Source organism: Gopherus evgoodei, chromosome 3 (assembly GCF_007399415.2).
Source record: "Gopherus evgoodei ecotype Sinaloan lineage chromosome 3, rGopEvg1_v1.p, whole genome shotgun sequence".
In the NCBI taxonomy this organism is placed as follows: domain Eukaryota; kingdom Metazoa; phylum Chordata; order Testudines; family Testudinidae; genus Gopherus; species Gopherus evgoodei.
In genome coordinates, this window is record NC_044324.1 from 83,667,733 (window position 1) to 83,690,351 (window position 22,619).

The 22,619-nt window shown below is 44.3% G+C and overlaps 1 protein-coding gene across 9 annotated transcripts in view; it reads left to right on the plus strand.

The window, feature by feature from the left end:
• KLHL32 (kelch like family member 32) overlaps positions 1-22,619 on the plus strand; it is a 215,165-nt gene that overhangs the window by 176,650 nt on the left and 15,896 nt on the right. For 4 of the 9 annotated variants that reach the window (XM_030555980.1, XM_030555978.1, XM_030555982.1 and 1 more), the window contains 3 exons: positions 318-1,044; positions 11,080-11,138; positions 22,233-22,425. In XM_030555980.1, the coding sequence (XP_030411840.1) occupies positions 318-1,044; positions 11,080-11,138; positions 22,233-22,425 (979 nt within the window). Of the gene's footprint in view, positions 1-317; positions 1,071-11,079; positions 11,139-22,232; positions 22,426-22,619 lie in introns of those variants that run through there. The other 5 variants (XR_003999544.1, XM_030555983.1, XM_030555986.1 and 2 more) reach the window with 5 other exon arrangements.

A 22,619-nucleotide genomic window follows, 5' to 3' on the forward strand; every position in this document is an offset into this window, starting at 1 on the left:
ACTGCTAACATTTCTTGTTAATTTTGTGTAGCAACCCCTTGATGTTGTAGAGGGAGAACAGGTTATTTACTACATAGCAGTATGATGATCATATATTGATACAGTAGATAATCATTTTCTTTTCATGTATATAGCAGATGAAATTTGAGAATGCATCTCATATATTGATATCTATGTACTCATACATTGCTCTATGAGTATAATAATTCAAATGTATAGTTCCTTTTGGAATGTGAGCACTGTGTTAGAAAAACTCCATCATGACATTAATATAGATAATTACTTTCTGTGTTTGTGTTTTTTTCCCTACTTTTTAGCTAGCTGTGAGGTGGTTGGAACACAACTGTCGCTATCAGTACATGGATGAACTTCTCCAGTATGTCCGCTTTGGCCTTATGGATGTGGATACACTACATACTGTAGCCCTTTCTCATCCTCTTGTCCAAGCTAGTGAAACGGCAACAGCACTTATTAATGAGGCCTTGACATACCACCAGAGCATCTATGCACAGCCAGTTTGGCAGACCAGACAGACGAAACCTCGCTTCCAGTCGGACACTCTTTACATTATCGGTGGGAAAAAACGTGAGATCTGTAAAGTAAAAGAACTCCGGTACTTCAATCCAGTAGATCAGGAGAATGTTCATATAGCAGGGATTGCAAACTGGAGTGAACTGGCTCCCATGCCTGTTGGGAGAAGTCACCACTGTGTAGCTGTCATGGGAGACTTTCTCTTTGTAGCTGGTGGAGAGGGTGAACATGCCACAGGCCGCACTTGTGCGGTAAGGACTGCCTGTCGGTATGACCCCCGTAGTAACTCTTGGGCTGAGTTAGCTCCAATGAAGAACTGCCGGGAACATTTTGTATTGGGAGCTGTGGATGAGAACCTCTATGCAGTAGGGGGACGGAATGAACTGCGTCAAGTTTTGCCTACAGTCGAGCGGTATTGTCCCAAGAAGAACAAGTGGGCCTTTGTTCAGTCCTTTGACAGATCCCTTTCATGTCATGCAGGATCTGTGGTGGATGGACTTCTTTGGATATCAGGTAGAAAACGTTTCACACAATTTGAGGTACTAACAAAATACCAAATTATTGTCATGAATTAAACCAATAAGTTTACTTTGGTTTACATGTCTGGAAAGGTCGGACTGAGCCTTTATTTTAGAACAGTGATACTCAGACTGACTCTCCCAAGCTGCAAGAGGCTCTTTACTGTGTTTCCTGTGGCTCTTTGCAGCACATGATATTAAAACACTGTGTGCCTGAATTATTAACCAATCGGATATTTTTACTACGTTATTAACCAATTGTAGTTGATAAAATAATGATATTTGGTCAGTCATTTTGTTCTGAGAATAACGTATATACTATATAATATGAATAAATGAAACAATGAATTCACACTACGGTGTCTCTTTTGGGTGATGTTGATTGCTAATTTGGCACCTGATCCACTGAAATCTGAGTGTCACTGTTTTAGAATAATTTAATGTGGATACATAAAACCACTGGATAATGAGAGAAGCAGTAGAATGCTCATACAAGTATCAGAAGAGTAGCCATGTTAGTCTGTATCCACACAAAAATGAGGAGTATAAATCTGTTAGTCTTTAAGGTGCCACCAGAATGCTCATACAGTACTTTTTTCTTTATTAAATATGTCCTGCTTCAAAGTTGCATACCATATGTGGTACCTCCAGTCACGATTTATAAATCACAGTAATCAAAATGAGAATCTATTTGCTGACAGATACAAGATTAAAAATACTGCATATTCACTTAAAAAAAAACAAAAAAACAAACAAAAAAAACAACCTCTGTATCCATGCTGTGATCAAGTGTCAGTAAACAGGATAACCTGGATAATTATAGGCGTGTCAGTCTGACACTGATCCCAGGCAAGATAAGGGAGCTGCTTCTACAGGACTAGATTAATAAAGAATCAAAGGAGATTAATATAATTAATTCCTAGCAACATGAGTTTATGGAACATAGAACCTGTCCAACTACTTTGATATTTTTTTTTTTTACGAGTTACAAGTTTGGTTGATATAGGTGGTAGTGTTGATATAAAATATACTTTGTCATCCATAAGGTGTTTGAATTGGTATTGCATAACATTTTGATTTAAAAAAAAAACAAAAAAAAAGAAAACTAGAACAATATAAAGGTAATATGGCACACATTAAATAGAAATCAGGAGTCACCATCAAGCGGGTGTGTTTCCAGCAGGATCTCACAGGGATCTGTTCTTGGCCCTATGCTATTTAACATTTTTATCAATCATCTGGTAGAAAACATAAAATAATCAATTAAAGTTTGCAAATGACACCAAATTTGGGGGAGTGGTAAATAATGAAGAGGACAGATCATTGAAACAGAGTAATGTAGATTGCTTGGTAAACTGGGCAAAAGCAAACTATGTGTGTTTTAATACAGGCAAATGTATACATATAGGAACAAACAATATGGAACATATTTACAGGATGGGGGATACTATACTGGGGAGCTGTGACTGAAAAAGATTTAAGGGTTGTGGTGTATAATCTATTGAACATGAGTTCCCAGTGTGATGCTGTGGCCAAAACAGCTAATGCAATCTTTCTATGCATAAACAGGGAAATCTTGCATAGGAGTAGAGAGGTTATTTTACCCCTGTCTTTGGCACTGATTTGCCCAGTGCTGGAATACTGTGTCCAGTTTAGGTGCCCATAATTCAAGAAGGATGTTGAAAACTGGGGAGGGTTCAGAGAAGATCCATGACTGCCTTATAGTGACAGACTCAAGGAGCTCAACCTATTTAGCTTAACAAAGAAAAGGGGTGAGTTGAATACAGTCTAAAAGTACGTACATGGGAAACAGATATTTAATAATGGGCTCTTCAGTCTAGCAGAGAAAGGTGTAACATGATCTGATGGTTGGAAGTTGAAGCTAGACAAAGTCAGACTGGAGATAAGGTGTAAACTTTTAACAGTCAGAGCAATTACCTACTGGAACAATTTCCCAAAGGTTGTGGTGAATTCTCCATCATTCACAATTTTAAAATCAAGATTGGATGTTTTTCTGAAAGATCTGCTCTAGGAATTATTTTGGGGAAGTTCTATGCCCTGTGTTATAGAGGAGGTCAGACTAGATCACAGTGGTCCCTGCTTGCCTGGGAATCTATGAATCTCAATTTTATGATCCAAATTGATGAAAGTGAAACATTTCAATTTTCAAACTAGCACACCATTCTTAACTTGGTCCAATATACATTATTTTATCCATTCACAGTCGTGTGAGTTAAGGACGAAGTGTAATCAACTTCCATATTGATTTTCCTGACATTAGTTACTTTGCAAATTTAAGCGTGTTTACATAGGCTTTCTGAAAAATATTGCTATTTATTAAGAAATAGGTCATGGAAGGTTATAAACTGTGTAATATTCAGGGAAGTCAAGAATAAGCTGGTCCAGTTTTCACATAAGGCATCCATTTATTGCCATCCTTCACCCTAGAAGTGTATGTATTATAGAGTGCTCTGAGATCCCTCTGGAGAGAAGGTGCTCTGTGAATGCAGCATTATGTTATGTATTTATGTCTCAATCCTGCAGTTTAACCCTCTTGGGCAAGTCAATGAGGTCAACTGTGTGGGTGCAGCAGTCTGCCTACATAGACCATAATGTCAAAGGCCCCCATCCTGCATTAAGAAAGAAAAAACATGGGAAGCAGTTATAGCAGGTGACCAGTATATGTACATAGATACTCATGAACATCATATATAAAGGGGCTGGAGATAGAGGCATCATAGGATGTCAGAGATCATGGAAGAACAGTGTGCAGCGCTTAATAGTGCAACATCTTACTGTTGTAAGTTACAAACTACCTGACCTCTGTCTGCCAATTGTGATTTATATGTATTAAGCCCTGGTGCGGTTCCAGACATAGTATCAGTATAGGCAGGTATGACATGCTCCCTCTCCGCCCTTAGACATTTCTCCCCACAGTTTATGTTTCTGATGGCTTCCAAAACTGGCCACACTAGGTTTAGTGGGAGAATATGTGTACCCAGGCTTGTGTAGAAATAGAGCTAGACCCATTTGAAGGTGTACCTTACCCGTTGCATACAACAGTGAATATCCAATTCAGAATTTAGCTGAACATTGGAGCAGTTAAAAGCAATGTTTAAGCCATCAGGATATACAAAGTAAAGGAAAATAGATAATTACGCTGAAGCATTTTGAAGACAGTTAATGTACCCAATAGACTAGATTAAATATGTATTTATATCTTTCAATAAAATCCTTATTTATTTAATGTACCAATGTAGTAGAGTGTTTAAATATATGTGTAAAATACATTAATCAGACTGTAGAATAGCCTTCCAAGAAATCTGGTGGATGCCTCATTGCTTGAGTAATTGAAAATTGGACAGAGCAACAGAAAATATACGGGATCAGATCACGCCATCTGAATTTGATATTGGTATCGGTAGAGTTTCTGCTGCAAAATGGATGGTACAGTAAGGAGCAAGGTACTGGCAGTAGGATGAACTAGATAGGTCTTCTCTTTTATATCTAATTTCTATTTTTGAGATTTGTTAGATTATGACATTTTATTTTGAATTACTAAAGCATATGATACAAATCCATTTAGTATTGTATTGATCTGTGTTATGGACAGGCAAGGTAAGTGGGACATGTACATTGAAAATATTAGTATTTTTAAAAGTAGTGTATAGATACTATCCATAACTTTAGTCAGTTTTCTATCATTAATTAATCTCTCAGGGCCAGATAATAGTGCTCGCTGCGTAGATGCAGAAGGAGTGGGAGGATAATGCAGAGAACATATTTTGCTATTCCAAAATATTAGTACTCGCTGTTTGAAAAATCTACTTTGCAATAGTCAGTAGCAAGCTTTCAGAGCAAGTGCAATCAGCTACTGCAGAATGGCCAAAAACTTCAAATGTAGGTGCCTAAAACTAGGTGATTAAATAAGTTGTCTGGTTTTCAGAGATGCTAAGTAGCCGCTTCTCCTGTTCACTTCTATGGGAGTTGTGGGTTTTCAGCATTTGTGGAAATCAGGCCATTTCTATTTAGTTGCCTGGGTATCTAAATCCATACATAACTTCAGGCACAAAAGCCCAGATCTCCAGGATATTTAGGTGCCTAACTCCCATGGGAGTCACCTTTAAATATATGGGCCTAAATTTGAAAATTTTGGCTAGCATAAGCTTTTCTTAAAAATTACATTAAAATAAACATTAGTGATGCTTATGTATCTAGACCCTATGATTGCCAATAGAATCTTTCAAACATGAACAACAGTGCAAACCATTGTAGTTCTGTTTACTTGTCTTGCAGACAGGGCACTTCGGTGCCTTTGTTATTGCCCATTGCCTTTCCAGGTGCAACTGATTGAAATCTGAGCAGAGACTTCCGGGATTTCATTGCTACTATTCAAAACCTTGGTCAATTTTTTTCTGCTGCTTTAGGGAAAAATATGAGCAGCAGCTAGGGTTGCCTACTTTCTAATCGCACAAAACTAAACATCTTGCCCCACCCCCTGTCCAGAGGCCCTGCCCTTTCTCCTAGGCCAGGCCCCCTGTTCATTCCATCCTCCCCCCTCCTTCAACTGCTTGCTGTCCCCCAACCTCACTCACTTTCCCTGGGTTGGGGCAGGGGGTTGGGGGCTGCCTCTGTGGGTGCGGGCTCTTGCATGGGGTCGGGGATAAGGGGTTTGGAGTGCGGGATGGGCTCCGGGCTGGGGCCAAGGGGTTTGGAGTGTGAGAGGGGCTCCGGGCTGGGGCCAAGTGGTTTGGAGTGCAGGAGGGGGCTCTGGGCTGGGGCCAAGGGGTTCAGCATGCAGAGAGGGTGAGGGCTCTGACTGAGGGGTGTGGACTCTTGGGAGGAGCCAGGGACGAGGAGTTTGGGGTACAGGAGGGAGCTTAGAGCTGGGGCAGGGAGTTGGGGTGTGGGAGGGAGTGCAGGCTCCAGGAGTGAGTTTGGGTATGGGGGGGGGGCTCAGGGCTGGAGAAGGGAGTTTGGGTGCAGGAGGGGATCGGAGTGTGACTCTGGCCAGGATGTGCTTACCTCAAGTGGTTCCCGGAAGCGGCCAGCATGTTTGACTCCTAGGCGGAGGGGCCAGGGGGATCTGCGCACTGCAGGCGCTACCTCCACAGCTCCCATTGGCCACGGTTCCTGGCACACAACTGGAAGAGAAAAGAGTGATTTCTTCCTGAAAATAGTGGAGTGTATCCTAGGGTACATTTCATGAATATTGTATATTCCATGTACTTGCTGGAATAAATGCACATGGGACCTCTTTGCCAACATGGGGTTTTACACCTCTCCCGGCCAACTCAGATTCACATACAATGAGTTTGTGATACTTTCTCTGGGACTTTGATTGTATTACATTTCCCGTCATGTGATGGTTTTTGTACCTAGGACATATTTATTATAGATAATATTCTGCACTTGGGATCTGATTTTACAAGCCTTGTTAAGGCAAAAAAACAAAAACCCACACACATTTCTATGAGGCTTGCTTGAGTAAGGGCTGCAGGATGAAGTTATTCAATACAATTTACAAATCATTTCATGGTCTACAGGGGAACAAAGTGTCTTCCCCATGTAGGCTAAGTCAGTGAAAGAGTGAGGGAAAGTAGTTCTGTGACAAGCCTCTTGCCTTCTCCAGAAACTTCTTTGTGTAGGTGGGCACCTGAGATCTGAATTGTGTGGTTAGGATTTTTGGGTGGATTGAGCTGAGAAGTACCTGCTGTATTGCACCACTTCTCCGGCAGGCCTGGCTTGGATTTCCATTTCGAAATCTGCGCAGGAGTTAGACAATATTGATGAGTGCAGTATAAGGACCTTGACAGGTGTATGGCATTAATGCTGGTTGGACCCCCACCCTTTCACCTTCTATCACCTTCAGAAGGAAGATCTGGGCATTGTGCTGTCATGGAGAGGCCCCTAGGGAGGAAGGCCTCTCCTCACTGAAGCTTTGGGTCCCAAAATCAAATCACTTCTGTCACAGTGCAATGAATTTAATGTACTATTATTATTTAGTGTCTGATATTTGGGAAATGCTGGCTGGACTTCCAAAACTGTAAATTTTGTAGTGATTTACACTCAGACTTTCTTTTCACATAAACCAGCTACTACAGCATAATTGCTATGGCTTGACACTTGAATTTAATATGAATTTTGTTTTTAAATGCATCTCTATAGAGATATTATCACTTGTGCATCCCTGTATCTTGGGGAGAATAATGCAGAAAAGTTTTAAGAAATTCCATTTTTTATGAGGGAAAGCAGCTATCCTGGTTGGTACCATTTAAACTTTTATTTCTCTCTATTGTGTATTTTTAAGAGACATTTTCTTTTTTTCCCTTTCCCTCCCCCTTCCTTTTTGCCTTGAGTATTTTTAAAGCAGTAGTTCAAGAGGACACTTTCAGACTTGTTAAACTGGAATTTTGGCAGAAAATTTAAAATTTTCACTATAGCACTTCAAAGTTAGGAGAAACTTGGTTTTGAAAACTGATGCTGATATAAGATGGCATATTTAATGACAGATGTATCTAAAGAAAGCTGTTAAAATGCAGATTATCCCCCTGGGGAGGGGAGATCAAAACTGCCAATCTATAAAATATACTTGTTAGGGGAAGGCATGGAATCTATCTATGCAAGCACTTTGATTGCAAGGGACAGTGTAGCAGCATGTGGCATCATAACCTAAGAGCAGACAAATCAGCTTGATGACTTTCAAAGCCAAGAATACTGCTGGAGGCAAGGGTACTCCAGTCTAGAAGAAATTAAAACATATAGAGACTGTTATTAATTCCATATCTATTTTTGTGTAGTCAAATCTGTATGCAAATCCTTAGCATCTCATTTTGGCAGATTAATCTAAAAGTGAAGAGCAGCATGTGAAAGGAATGTAATGATAAAACACCACCGATGAGTAGTATTGCAGGAAAAAATGTAGGCTGTGTACAGTACTTGGTATGAGGGGCTTTTTATGGGTAACAGAAATGGTTTTAATTTCTTTGATTATTTAGTATCAGAGGGGTAGCCGTGTTAGTCTGGATCTGTAAAAGCAGCAAAGAATCCTGTGCCACAGGATTCTTTGCTGCTTTTTTGATTATTTATGAATTATTTTACTAGGAAGCAACCCCTACACAAAACAAAACAGTTTTCAGGCTTTTCTTTCCTAGGAGTAACTTGGTACGAGGTCCAGCATCATGTTTCTGATATACCTCCTGTAGTTTAACATTTAGAGGGAATCAGCACAATAACTGATTTTTATGTTTCAAAATAGTAATCTGACATCTCATTTCTAGATATTACTGTACAGGAGAAAAGAAATATGCAAAAGAAATTGAATTACAAAACAAAGATTAGGAAAAAAGATCATTGTGTAGCTATATGTACAGTTGACAGTATATAAGGATGTACAACAACACAGAGCTACATAATGTATCCTGAGGTTAGGAAGGGGAATAATCAGAATTTGCCTATGCATATTGTTGCATATGTAATCTACGGAGGTTGTGACAGTAAATAGCAACAGCGTAGCAGGGTGGAAATATTTTGACAGAACACCTTGTGTCTGGCTTGTCTGTTTAGATTGCAAACTCTTCAGAGCAAGGACCACATGTTACTACATGCATATACAGTGCCTAACACAATGGGATTGGCACCTCAAGACATGGCTATAATATAAATAATCGGTGTTATCACCAAGCAGTTAAAGGGCTATTTGTTTTAACAGATTTGTCCTTAGTTTCTTCTAGATGTGTAAAAATGTCTGGAACTGCAAGACATTGAATGGGAGGCTTTTCCTGTTAACTGGTTGTATTACTGACATTGCAGGATGTAGCTTGCTTTTTAACATCACCAGGTGTAATATTGTTGCGGTCTGTATTCCAGACCATAGGACATGGTATAATAAATATTGACTTTTGCTTAGGTGATTTTCAAGATTTATTAACCCAGGAGATTAAAAAAATAATCACGGCAGAGTGCAATGAAATCTTGAGGTTAACCAAATTATGGAGACAATATAGATGTTTCAAAGTTTCTAAGTATCTATGTACAAAATATCTGGAAATTGCTCTATTTTGGACATTACCTTTTTAAGTATTACATTTAAAAATTTAAAGAGAAGGTGAGGTTAGAGGTCAAGAGGAAATATGATTCTAGCTTTCTGATGAGCAGCCCAAAAGCAGATCTTGGTAAATGATTTTTTTTAGAGGTAACAGTGAGCTCTGCCCATAGGAAGACACATGGTCAGATCCTGGGCCCCATTAAGGTAACTTTGTGTCACCGGAGTGCTACAAAGAGCAATTGAGGATTACTCCTGCATGGGAGAATTCTTTGGAGAGGTCTCCTGGCCACTATCTCAACCCTAGAGTCATTTCAGGGGTTGGCTGGGGACTAGAGGAGGCAGAGCTGAAGCACAATGCGTGATTGGCCCCTTGGGACTAGTTTAGCCAACATAAATTAGAGGAAGTCTGTGACTGCTGTGACTTGCACTGAAGGCTGATCTACCCCACCCTCCCACTAAGCCAAAAATCAGTTTAGAGATGACTTTGTCTTCTCCATGCTCTGCACAGTTGAGGATTGTCACTGACACAAAGAATTCCTAAGGCTCTGATGCTGCAATCTAGTCTTTGTGGTGTTCCAATTATGTGAGTGTGTGCAAGGCTTCACCTGTGTGGATCAGATTATAGCATCGGGAACTATGAGGACAAACATTTAAAACTAAGAGAGCACAGGGTGATCATATATCAAATCATTAATGTGAAGCATCAATTTGGGTCAAATAAACTATCCTGGGCATTTTGAAGGTGCCTTTCATCTTTGTTTGTAAATTATATTGATAGCTAAACAGCCAGGATGCAGTATTTGGGTATGCTTCTTGGCATTGGTTAATGGTGTTTCAGATTTAACCATTGTTGAAGGAGCCCACAGCATACCTATGCTAGTTATTTTCATGGCTACTTCCATGAACAAAATATTCTCTTCATATATACAAATCGCATTTTGTTTTTCTTTCAGAATTATGTGTGAAAGTGATTGTTGTTCTAAGATTCAGCACAATGTTTCTAAATGAAAATGATGCCCATAGTGCCATTCCTGTTTGGTTAGAGCTCTAATCCCCACCTCCGACTCCTAAATTTTCTCCTTTTCTGTGGTTTCCTCCATAGGTCCTCTCTTCTCTTTGACTGCCTCTTAGATTGCATACTCTTTGGAGCAGGGACAGTCTAGTCATTTCACCTCTCTGTGCCTCGTTTTTCCCATCTGTAAAATGGGGATGATATTGATCTCTTTCATAAAGCACTTTGAGATCTATTGACTAAAAGTGCTATATAAATGCTAGGGATTATTATTATTATTAATTATTAATCTTTGTGCCTTGAACAGGGTTGAGCATATAGAATCACAGAAATGTAGGGCTGGGAGGGACCTTGAGAGGGCATCTAGTTCAGCCCCCGGCACTGAGGCAGGACCAGGTAAACCTGGGTCACCCATGCCAGGTGATTGTTCAACAAACCTATTCTTGTCTAAGCCTCCAGTGATTCCATAAACTCCCATGGAAGCCTATTCCAGAATTTAACTATCCTTATAGTTAGAAAGATTGTTCTAATATCTAATCTAAATCTCCCTTGCTGCAGATTAAGCTGATTACTCCTTGTCCTGCTTTCAGTGGACATGGAGAACAATTGAACCATGATCTTTATAATAGTCCTTAGCACATTTGAAGACTGGTCAGTGTACTAAACCAATATTATTGTTGTACCATGTTTTAGCCCAAGGTATTAGCTTTACAGAGAGAGATCAATTGTTTTGTTTGTTTTTGTTTTGCCTTGTATTCTGCAACATGGATCAGCTGTGCTAGTTATTAACTAGATCAAAAGGTCTAACTGTATGAAAGTAAAACTAGTAATAAGTAATATAATTATGTCGTAGATTTAATACTGTGGTATATAAAAATTATAGTCCTAAATGTGATTGATTTGCTTTACTAAGATCTTAGGCCTTTTTGGTACTCATGAAACTATTTTAACCCATGTAAAATCTCTTGTAGGAGGAGTAACAAATACTGCACAATACCAGAACAGGCTAATGGTCTATGATCCTAAGCAGGTGAGTTTCTGTATTGTAGGTTTTGCTTATATGTTTACATGAACAAGGTATATAACAAATGTATTTTAAAGAATACTGGCAGATCAAAAATACTGCCAATTCAAACTGCTAGTATTTTGTACCTGCTTTTCCCTGTTGTAGATGAGTGTGAATGTAAAGAGTAAGGGTACGTCTACGCTACGAGATTAGTCGGATTTTACATAAACCGGTTTTGTAAAACAGATTGTATAAAGTTGAGTGCATGCGGCCACACTAAGCACATTAATTCGGTGGTGTGCGTCCATGGTCAGAGGCTAGCATCGATTTCCGGAGCGTTGCACTGTGGGTAGCTATTCCATAGCTATCCCATAGTTCCCACAGTTTCCCCCGCCCCTTGGAATTCTGGGTTGAGATCCCAGTGCCTGATGGGGCAAAAATCATTGTCGTGGGTGGTTCTGGGTAAATGTCGTCACTCATTCCTTCCTCCGGGAAAACAACGGCAGACAATCATTTCGCGCCCTTTTTCCCTGGATTGCCCTGGCAGACGCCATAGCACAGCAACCATGGAGCCCGTTCAGCTTTTTTTTTACTGTCACCGTATGTGTATTGGATGCCGCTGACAGAGGCGTTACTGCAGCACTACACAGCAGAATTCGTTTGCTTTTGCATGATAGCAGAGATGGTTATCAGTCGTTCTGTACCGTCTGCTGCCATTGTAAATTGGCAATAAGATGATGGTTATCTGTCGTTCTGTACTGTCTGCTGCTATCATGGGTGCCCCTGGCTGAGGTCGGCCGGGGGCGCAAAGGCAAAAATGGGAATGACTCCCTGAGTCAATCCCTCCTTAATGGTATCTAAAAATAAGAGTCAGTCCTGCCTAGAATATGGGGCAAGTGTACTAGAGAACCAGTGTATCAGAGAGCACAGCTGTTCCATGTCAGATCCCGCAGAAATGACGAGCTGCATGACCCCACCTGTTGCTTCCCTCCTCCCCAACCTTCCTGGGCTACCGTGGCAGTGTCCCCCCCATTTGTGTCATGAAATTATAAAGAATGCAGGAATAAGAAACAGTGACTTGTTAGTGAGATAAAATGAGTAGGAGGCAGCCTCCCGCTGCTATGACAGTCCAGGCAGAACATTAAGCGGTGCAGGGGGAGAGGAGCCCAGCATCCCACTGCAATGATAGTCCAGGCAGTACAGAATCTTTTCTTTACACAGGAAAGGGAGGGGGCTGATGGAGCTCAGCCCCCAGCTGCTATGATGAGGACGGTTACCAGCTGTTCTGTACCATCTACTGGGAATGACCAGGAATCATTCCTATTTTTACCCAGGCGCCCCTGGCCAGCCTCACCTGAGGCCAGCCAGGAGCACTCATGGGCTGATGGTGATGACAGATAGCAGTCATATTGTACCATCTGCCACCGGGGAGGGGAGAGGAGCGGATACTGCTCTTCACTGCTGCAGCATCGTGTCTACCACCAGCATTCAGTAGACATAGGGTGACATTGAAAAAAGTCAAGAAACAATTTCTTTCCCTTTTCTTTCACGTGGTGGGGGGAGGGAGTAAATTGACGAGCTATACCCTGAACCATGCCAGACAATGTGTTTGAGCCTACAGGCACTGGAAGCTCAGCCAAGAATGCAAATAGTTTTCGGAGACTGCTGTGGACTGTGGGATAGCTGGAGTCCTCAGTACCCTCTCCCTCCCTCCATGAGCGTCCATTTGATTCTTTGGCTTTCCGTTATGCTTGTCACGCAGCACTGTGTAGCCTGGAGATTTTTTTCAAACTCTTCGGCATTTTGTCTTCTGTAACGGAGCTCTGATAGAACAGATTTCTCTTCCTATACAGCGATCAGATCCAGTATCTTCCGTATGGTCCATGCTGGAGCTCTTTTTGGATTTGGGACTGCATCGCCACCCGTGCTAATCAGAGCTCCATGCTGGGTAAACAGGAAATGTAATTCAAAAGTTCGCGGGGCTTTTCCTGTTTACCTGGCCACTGCATCCGAGTTCAGATTGCTGTCCAGAGCTGTCACAGTGGTGCACTGTGGGATACCGCCTGGAGGCCAATACCGTCAATTTGCGGCCACACTAACCCTAATCCGATATGGTAATACCAATTTTAGCGCTACTCCTCTCATTGGGGAGGAGTACAGAAAACGATTTAAAGAGCCCTTTATATCGATATAAAGGGCCTCGTACTGTGCACGGGTGTGCTGTTAAATCGGTTTAACGCTGCTAAAATCGGTTTAAACGCGTAGTGTAGACCAGGCCTAAGAGAGGATAAGGGCCACTGTTAAAAAGAAAATAATACTCCTTAACTGGGTTACTAGAAGCATCTTAGATTAGCAAGACTGAAAACATGTTAAAACTCTGCTGTATTTATCACCATTTAGTCTGCTTCTTTGCTTTTTGCAAACCACTAGCCTTGGACAATGTCAAATAAACTAGTCGGTTTCACATACTGGTTCCCCAGTGGTAGCCCAGTTTTGCGATATTTGTGCTCCACATGATGCAAGGAAATGTGTAAAACCAAACAAAAGTGTGTTCATGAACATGAAAATGTTTCTATTAATGTTAGGGTTTGTAAAATTTTCATTTACCACAAAAACATAATTTTGGACCTACACTGGCCATCAGTGATCTGTTAAATTGATTTATTACAAAACAGTTGATTAAAATAGATATTGTAAAAAAAAGAAAAAGAAAGAAAGAAATCTGACCATTTTTGATATTGCTAGTGTGCCTATCACTTTATTATCTGAGCACCAAAAATATCTTTTAGGAGTGTGGTCATACATTATGTATGTGTTTTGATTAGGTTAAAATTCTCCAGTAACAACTTCAGAGCGCTGGGACATGGTAATATGTCCTTTCCTCCTGTATTAGGGAAACAAACAGCCTAATCCTACAGTCACATCAGCATGGGTGGACTCTTATGTCCATGTAGAAGGATATTGACTTCTGATTACTGGATAGGGGCCTTGAGTTTCATATTTAAAGCCAAATTCTACCAACAGATATTTATGTGTGACTCCCACTGATTTTATGGGGAGCATTATGTCTGTATCCAAGACCAGAATTTGGCTATAGGAATCAGTTAATTTCTTTTAAAGGGCACAATATTATTGTTGTTATTGATTATACAAACAGAGGTTCTGGTATAAATCTGTGCCCATAGTGATCACAGGCTATCTTGCTTGTGATTTGGGCATTATACTTCTATACACTGCCTCCTTTTTGTGTTGTGTATGCTTTGCCTAGATTTCTTAGTTGCTCAGGTAGTCTCAGCAGACGCATACTAAAATATCTGTGGTTTGGCTACTTCAGCATAAATTGCTAATTGCAGGAGGGCAAGTCTGAAACACAAACAGTTAAAGAGGAAGAATGTGTTAGCATTCTTTAAATGAGGTCTGCTTCATGTTTGTACACATATGCTCTTTTTAAAAATTCTGCTGGCATATTGTTTACGGTGGGTACTGGAAAACATCACATCTGCTTGCATCTTGCACAGAATCTCAATAACTCTATCATTCAGCAATAGTGCTTGTTTCTGTGGTAGGCCTTTGTGGAGAGTCGATAATGCCTGCCATCTGCCACAGAGCACACAGCTACCTGCCAACAAGCAGGCTGGGGTGACCTCTGCTTCCTCACTACTGATTAGTATTCACATGCTGGCTTATTAGGAATGACCCCACCAGGCCCCTCTGTTTCTTTGCCTTTGCAGTGCTTGGCGGCTCACCTGGCAGGCACTGCAGTGGAGGAAGCTAAAGATATAATCAGGGGATGCAGGCAGGCTTTGCAAAGCAGATGGTGTCTATAGTCTTGTGTCAAGGGACTGAACTGCTAATGCAAAAATTAATTCCTAATATTCAAATATTATATATTGTAATGTATAGCTATATACTGTGGAGGCCACTGTCAGAGGCTATTGAGTTACCAAGTTAAAGTGTATTTAATATAAGACATTACCCCACAGACCAATTGGTGTAACTTCCCTCACTAATAAATTAGACTTTTTGTAGCAGATTGTTTTACTGTTAAAGGTAGCTGGAGCAATTGTTCTTCTTCGAGTGCTTGCTCATATCCATTCCAGTTAGGTGTGTGCGCGCCACATGCACGTTCGTCAGAAGATTTTTATCCTAGCAACACTTGGTGGGTCGGCAGGGCACCCCCTGGAGTGGCGCCGGATATATACGCCTGCCCTTCAGTTCCTTCTTACTGCCCATGTCGTTCGATGAAACAGTGGAGTGTGGTTTTACTGACCTCCACCTCCCTAGCTACTCATAGTTCTCTAGTTATTTTGTTGTGTATATAGTTCAAAGTTATATAGTTATAGTTAATTTTTATTGTTCATAGTTAGTGTATAATTAAGAGGGGTTTGGGGATTAGCCCCTTCCCCGCACCCGGTGCCGGGGCCCATGCCCGGTTCACCGGGTTTCAAACCATGCTCGGCCTGTCATAAGCCGATGCCTACAGGAGATCCACACGACTCCTGCCTTAAGTGCCTCGGGGAATCTCACCTGACAGATAAGTGTCGCATTTGCAAGGCTTTTAAGCCGAGAACAAAAAAGGAGCAGGACTTTCGGCTAAAGCAGTTCCTCATGGAGGCGGCTCTTACCCCTCCGCCTTTGGCACCGAGCACTGGTCAATCGGCGGGCAGAAGCACCTCCTCGGCACCGGACCGTGCCGGTACTGCCAAGGCCTCTCAGCACCGGCCGTCGCCGGCACCGAAGTCAACTCAGCACCGCTTCCTCTCCCCGAGGTCGAGAAAGTTTAAGGCTCCTCCTGCTTCCGTGCCACCTGCACCGCAGCCAGAGAGCTCATCTAAGTCAGATCGCCCGGCACCGACACCTGGCGCGGCACCGACGAAGTCGGCACTGTCGATTCTGGTCCCACGAGGGCCGTCGAGTCTGGTGCCTGTCAGCTCCCCAGTGCGAGCCGTGGTTGAGCTTACTATTCCATCCACGCCAGAGACATTCTCAAAGGCGAGGGATCTGATTGCCATGACAGAGTCGACGCTGCCTCAACCCCCAGCACCGCCGGTGCGGGTAATACAGTCTATCGGCAAGCCTGCCTTAATAAGACCATCCTCTGTCGGCACAGCAGAGCGGCACCGTTCACGATCACGGTCCCGCAGACGTTCCAGGTCCCATCGGCGCTCCCGCTCCTGACGCCGCTCGCAGTCCCGGTACTGTTCTCCTCCTCGCTACCGGTCGCACTCGCGGCACCAGTCGGTATCCTGTTCGCCAGCCCGCTACTCTCGGCACCGTTTCAGCTCCTGGCACCGTGACTCCCGTAGCTGCTCTCAACGTCGAGCCTTGAGATCTCAGTCGACCTCCCGGCACTGCTCCGGTCACAGGTCCCAATCTCGTTCCCAGTACCGGTATGCCTCCCAGTACCGGTCCCCAGTGCCGAGTAGAGCACGGTCCGCTAGAGACAGAGACTCTGCCCAGGGCTTTTCAGCACCTCCATGGCCATCCAGACACACATCAGTGTCCTCTCACGCGGACAGCTCTTATGCTCAGGACCGCAATTCTGATGTGCCCACCAGAGTCTTCCAAGAGACCCAGGACCAGGACCAATGACCCCACCAGTGGTCTTTCTGGACACCTTGGGGGTACCACCAGGCCCAAGGCGTACCAGTAGTTCCATCCCGCTCTCTCATCAGAGCACTAAGTGCCAGAGGTGATGGTTAGCCACCCCCCTCCGACTGCTGCGGAGGAAGCCCCAGTTCACCCACCGGACTCCCAGGTTCCACTGGAGCAGGAGGTCGCTCAGGAGCAACAGGCCACACAGGACCCACTCGTTGCTGGCATCTCCTCTTCCTCTTCTCCAGATGAGAGGTTGGCAGGAACATCCTCCTCAGGCCCTCCTCCAATCGACCTGTGAGCCCATCAGGACCTCCTAAGGAGGGTAGCACTCAATATGAACCTCCAGGTGGAGGAGGTCCCGGAGGTAGAGGACCCGGTAGTGGACATTCTATCGGTGGATGCCCCCACTAGAGTGGTCGTACTGTTTATTCGGACCGTCCAGGAGAATGCCGATACTATATGGCAATCCCCAGCCTCTATCCCTCCTGCGGCCAGGGGAGTCGAGCGTAAATATATGGTGCCCTCTAAAGGGTACAAGTATTTGCATGTCCATTCTCCTCCCTGCTCACTAGTTGTCCAGTCCGTTAATGAGAGGGAATGCCATGGCCAGCAGGCGCCAGCCCTGAAATCGAAGGAGGCTAGGCGAATGGACCTACTCGGCTGCAAGGTGTACTCAGCAGGGGCCCTACAGCTCTGGGTGGCAAATCAACAGGCCTTGCTTAGCCACTATAATTATAACACCTGGGTGGGGGTGGGTAAGTTTATGGAGCTTCTCCCTCAAGACTCCCGCCAAGAGTTCGCTGCCCTCTTGGAGGAAGGGAAAAAAGGTGGCCAGAACTTCCCACCAGGCCTCGTTGGATGCAGCAGACTCAGCAGCCAGGACTCTGGCCTCGGGTGTTGCCATGAGGCGCATCTCATGGCTTCAGGTTTCAAACCTCCCACCGGAGCTGCAGTATACCATTCAGGACTTGCCATTTGATGGTAAAGGCCTCTTCTCGGAGAAGACTGACCACAGGCTGCAAAGCCTGAAGGACAAACAGGGTCATAATGTGCTCTCTCGGCATGCATATGCCGGTGACCCAACGCAGGTCTTTCCATCCCCAGCCTCACCACCCATACTCTGTGCCTAGACAAAGACAGGACTTTGGCAGGCAGCGCGGCCGAGGTGGTCGCAGACGACTGTCAGGACCCCAAGGGGGCCAAAATCAAGGTCCCTCGAAGCCACCACTGGGACCAAAGACGAACTTTTGAAGGTGCACCCGAGGGCAGCGTACCAGTTCCAGGCCAGGATCCCTCCCCTCTCTTCTCCAACCGTCTCTCCTTCTTCCTCCCAGCGTGGTCCCAGTTAACTTCAGATCGCTGGGTCCTACGCACGGTGGAGTATGGGTACCACCTCCAATTTATTTCAACCCTGCCCTCCAACCTTGTCTCTCTTCAGGGACCCCTCTCACGAGCAATTCCTCTTACAAGAGGTGCAGACACTCCTCGCCATGGGAGCTATAGAGGAGGTACCGATGGATGAAAGGGACAAGGGGTTTTACTCCCGTTATTTCCTAATCCCCAAGTCGAAGGAGGTCTCAGATCTATCCTAGACCTGCGAGGACTCAACCAGTTTATGATAAAGTTGAAGTTCCGCATGGTATTCCTGTATCAGAGGGGTAGCCGTGTTAGTCTGATCTGTAAAAGCAGCAAAGAATCCTGATATTCCTGGGACCATTATCCTGTCCTTTGATCCTGGAGACTGGTATGCTGCCCTCGATATGAAGGACACGTACTTTCATATCGCCATCTTTCCTCCGCACAGGAGATCCCTCCGCTTTGTAACCAACCATCAGCACTTCCAGTTTACTGTCCTGCCGTTCGGCCTTTCTGCAGCCCCAAGGGTATTTACAAAGTGTATGGCTGTAGTCGCCGCCTACCTCCGCCGACGTTGGATACACGTTTTTCCGTATATGGATGATTGGCTCATCCAAGGGGCCTCCGAGACACAAGTCACTCAGCATATGGGCATCGTCAAGGACCTATTCACACGTCTAGGCCTGATGATCAATATAGAAAAATCCACACTGGTTCCCACGCAGAGGTTAGACTTCATAGGAGCTATCCTGGACTCCCATCTAGCTAGAGCCTGCTTACCACAGCTGCGGTTTTCAGGCGATGGCAACAATCAACCGAGGTCTACAGAATTTCCCGACGACCTCGGTTCGCACTTGTCTCGGTCTCCTGGGTCACATGGCTGCCTGCACGTTTGTAACCAAACACGCCAGGCTCCGCCTCCATCCTCTCCAAGTTTTGCTCAACTTGGTATACCGCCCGGGCAGGGACCCAATAGACACGATAGTCACCATTCCCCCGAGCACCCTAGACTCCCTAAAATGGTGGCTATCTCCCTCCCTGGTATGTGCAGGGATGCCGTTCCATCCGTCCCAACCCTCAATATCCCTGACGACGGACACGTCATCTCTCGGCTGGGGTGGTCACCTCGGTCACCTTCGTACTTAAGGCCTTTGGTCTTCTCAGGAGCTGGCATTACACATAAATGTCTGAGAACTGAGAGCAGTCCGCCTGGCGTGCCAGGCATTCCAGCAACAGTTGCGAGGCCGTTGTGTCTCAGTGTTTACAGACAACACAACGGCCATGTACTACTTAAATGAACAGGGAGGGACACGGTCCTCCCCCCTTTGTCAGGAGGCCATCCAACTCTTGGACTTTTGCATAGCCCACTCGATAGATCTGGTAGCATCCTTTCTCCCAGGCGTTCGGAACACTCTGGCGGATCGACTCAGCAGGTCTTTCTTGTCTCATGAGTGGTCGATCCGCCCGGACGTTATGCATTCTGTTTTCCAGAAGTGGGGATTTCCCACGCTTCCCACGAGAACAGGAAATTCCAGATGTTCTGCTCCTTCCAAGGTTTCTCCCCAGGATCGATCTCAAACGCTTTCCTGATGCCGTGGAAGAGTCAGCTCCTTTATGCCTTCCCATCGTTCCCGCTGGTTCACAAGGTCCTGCTGAAACTCCGCAGGGACAGAGCACGCATCATCATGATCGCTCCAGCGTGGCCCAAGCACCACTGGTACACCACGTTGCTCGACCTGTCAATAGCCAACCCAATTACCCTGCCACTCCACCCAGACCTCATAACTCAGGACCACGGCAGGCTTCGCCACCCAGACCTGCAGGCTCTTCACCTCACAGTGTGGCTGGTGCATGGCTAAACCAGTCAGAGTTACGTTGCTCTGAATCAGTACGAGAAGTTCTCCTGGGTAGCAGGAAGCCTTCCACTCGGTCAACATACCTGGCCAAGTGGAAGCATTTCTCCTGCTGGTGCGAAACGCTTAATTTTACTCCCACTGAGGTCTTGATCCCCTTTATTTTGGACTACCTCTGGTCTCTCAAACAGCAGGGCCTAGCAGTATCATCACTGAGGGTACACTTGGCAGCCATCTCTACCTTCCACCCAGGCAAAGGTGGTCGTTCCGTGTTCTCACACCCTATGGTTTCGAGGTTCCTCAAGGGCTTGGAGCGCTTATACCCTCAAGTACGCCGCCTAGCCCCGACCTGGGACCTCAACCTGGTTTTAACCAGACTTATGTCTCCCCCATTCGAGCCGTTAGCAACCTGCTCGCTACTATACTTGTCTTGGAAGACAGTTTTCCTCGTAGCCATTACATCGACCAGACGAGTCTCCGAGCTTAGGGCTCTTACGGTGGATCCGCCGTACACTGTGTTCCACAAGGACAAGGTGCAGTTGCGACTACACCTGGCATTCCTCCCTAAGGTGGTTTTGGCCTTTCATGTTAACCAGGACATCTTTCTCCCGGTCTTCTTCCCGAAGCCACACTCAACGCGATGGGAGCAACAATTGCACTCCCTGGACATCCGTAGAGTACTCGCATTTTATATTGAGCGGACAAAACCGTTTCATAAAACGCCCCAACTCTTTGTCGCGGTAGCAGAGCGAATGAAAGGCCTACCTGTTTCCTCTCAGAGGATCTCATCTTGGGTGACAGCGTGCATCTGCACTTGTTATGATTTGGCTCATATTTCCCCAAGCTACATCACCGCGCATTCTAACAGAGCTCAGGCTTCATCTGCCGCCTTCCTGGCTCGTGTACCTATCCAGGAGATATGTCGCGCAGCTACCTGGTCCTCGGTCCACACCTTTGCTTCGCATTATGCTTTGGTTCAGCAGTCAAGAGATGATGCAGCCTTTGGCTCATCAGTTTTGCATTCTGCCACATCTCACTCTGACCCCACCGCCTAGGTAAGGCTTGGGAATCACCTAACTGGAATGGATATGAGCAAGCACTCGAAGAAGAGAAGACGGTTACTCACCTTTGTAACTGTTGTTCTCCGAGATGTGTTGCTCATATCCATTCCAAACCCACCCTCCTTCCCCACTATCGGAGTAGCCAGCAAGAAGGAACTGAGGGGCGGTTGGGTAGGCAGGGTTATATATCCGGCGTCATGGCGGCGCCACTCCAGGGGGTGCCCAGCCAACCCACTGAGTGTTGCTATGGTAAAAATCTTCTGACATCATGCACGCGGCGCGCGCACACCTAACTGGAATGGATATGAGCAACACATCTCGAAGAACAACAGTTACAAAGGTGAGTAACTGTCTTTTTTCTGACTCAAAGTTTCATGTCTTTTTACTCTTAAAAAAGTAGTAAAACTCCTGAAGTGCCTCCTTCCTGGTTAATACAGATTCAAAAACATTTTTCTTATATAAATGAGTCAATCAAAATATGGAGGAATAAAGAAAACCAAATGGAATGCACAAATACTTTGGTAAAATGCTACAAGATTTTTTCCCCCCAACCTTTGCTTCTTAAAGATAAAAACCAAATAAATTACTGAATGAAGGGCAGAACGCCCCCCCCCTTCTAGCCCTGATATAGCTTACTGTTCCAGTTTTCAATGCTATATACAGAAGAGAGATCTAATACTTTCTTACTGAAACACATCAGCACTGCTTGTTTTTTAATAGTGACATGAGAGAGCAACGTCTGAAACCTTCAGTCTTTAAGAAATTTTATCATGACACTTTCAGCACAAATACAATATAATATTAAAATAAGCGTAACAGATGAAAATTATAATTGTAATCTACACTCTTGCTTGGAATCTATCCCTTGATTAAAATCTGTCCATGAGTAATTCAGATTTACCATATGTCATGAAATAAGATTTTTTCAATATATTCTAACATAAAGGATCAAGGGAGAGGAGATGAAAAAGTTAATGTTTTGGGGGATGGTGGAAATACTGTGTTGTATCCATGAGAGAAGAGTCCTTGGCTCACCTGAAGATAAATATTAAAATACAGAGCTACAAAGATTGGACACCCACACCATAGCTGGCAATCAGTTGACCTGCTGTTCTAAGTAACATTCAAATTTAGCAATATATTTACGCAAGATTTGTGGCTAGGAAGAGGGATATGTGACACTCAGAGCACTTGCAAGTCTCCAAGGACTGCTGAGCCTAAGACCAGTTTTTCTTTGTTTACACTTCTAGAACAAGTGGATAAGCCGAAGCCCCATGTTACAGAGGAGAGTGTACCATTCCATGGCTGCTGTCCAAAGGAGGCTTTATGTTTTAGGCGGGAATGACTTGGACTACAATAATGATCGGATTCTTGTACGCCACATAGACTCTTATAACATAGACACCGACCAATGGACGCGCTGCAGCTTCAACATGTTGACGGGCAAGTCTTTTTCATGAAATGTACAATGAAAGCAGTGTTGTGGGAGGCTTTTTGTTTTGTTTTATGAGCCTAATTCTTCTCCCATACAGCACTTTTACAATGGTGGACCTCCACTGACTTCAATGGAATCACTCCTGATTTAGGAACCAATGCTGAGCCCATTGATGTCAACTGGAGTCATTCTCTTGCTGCTC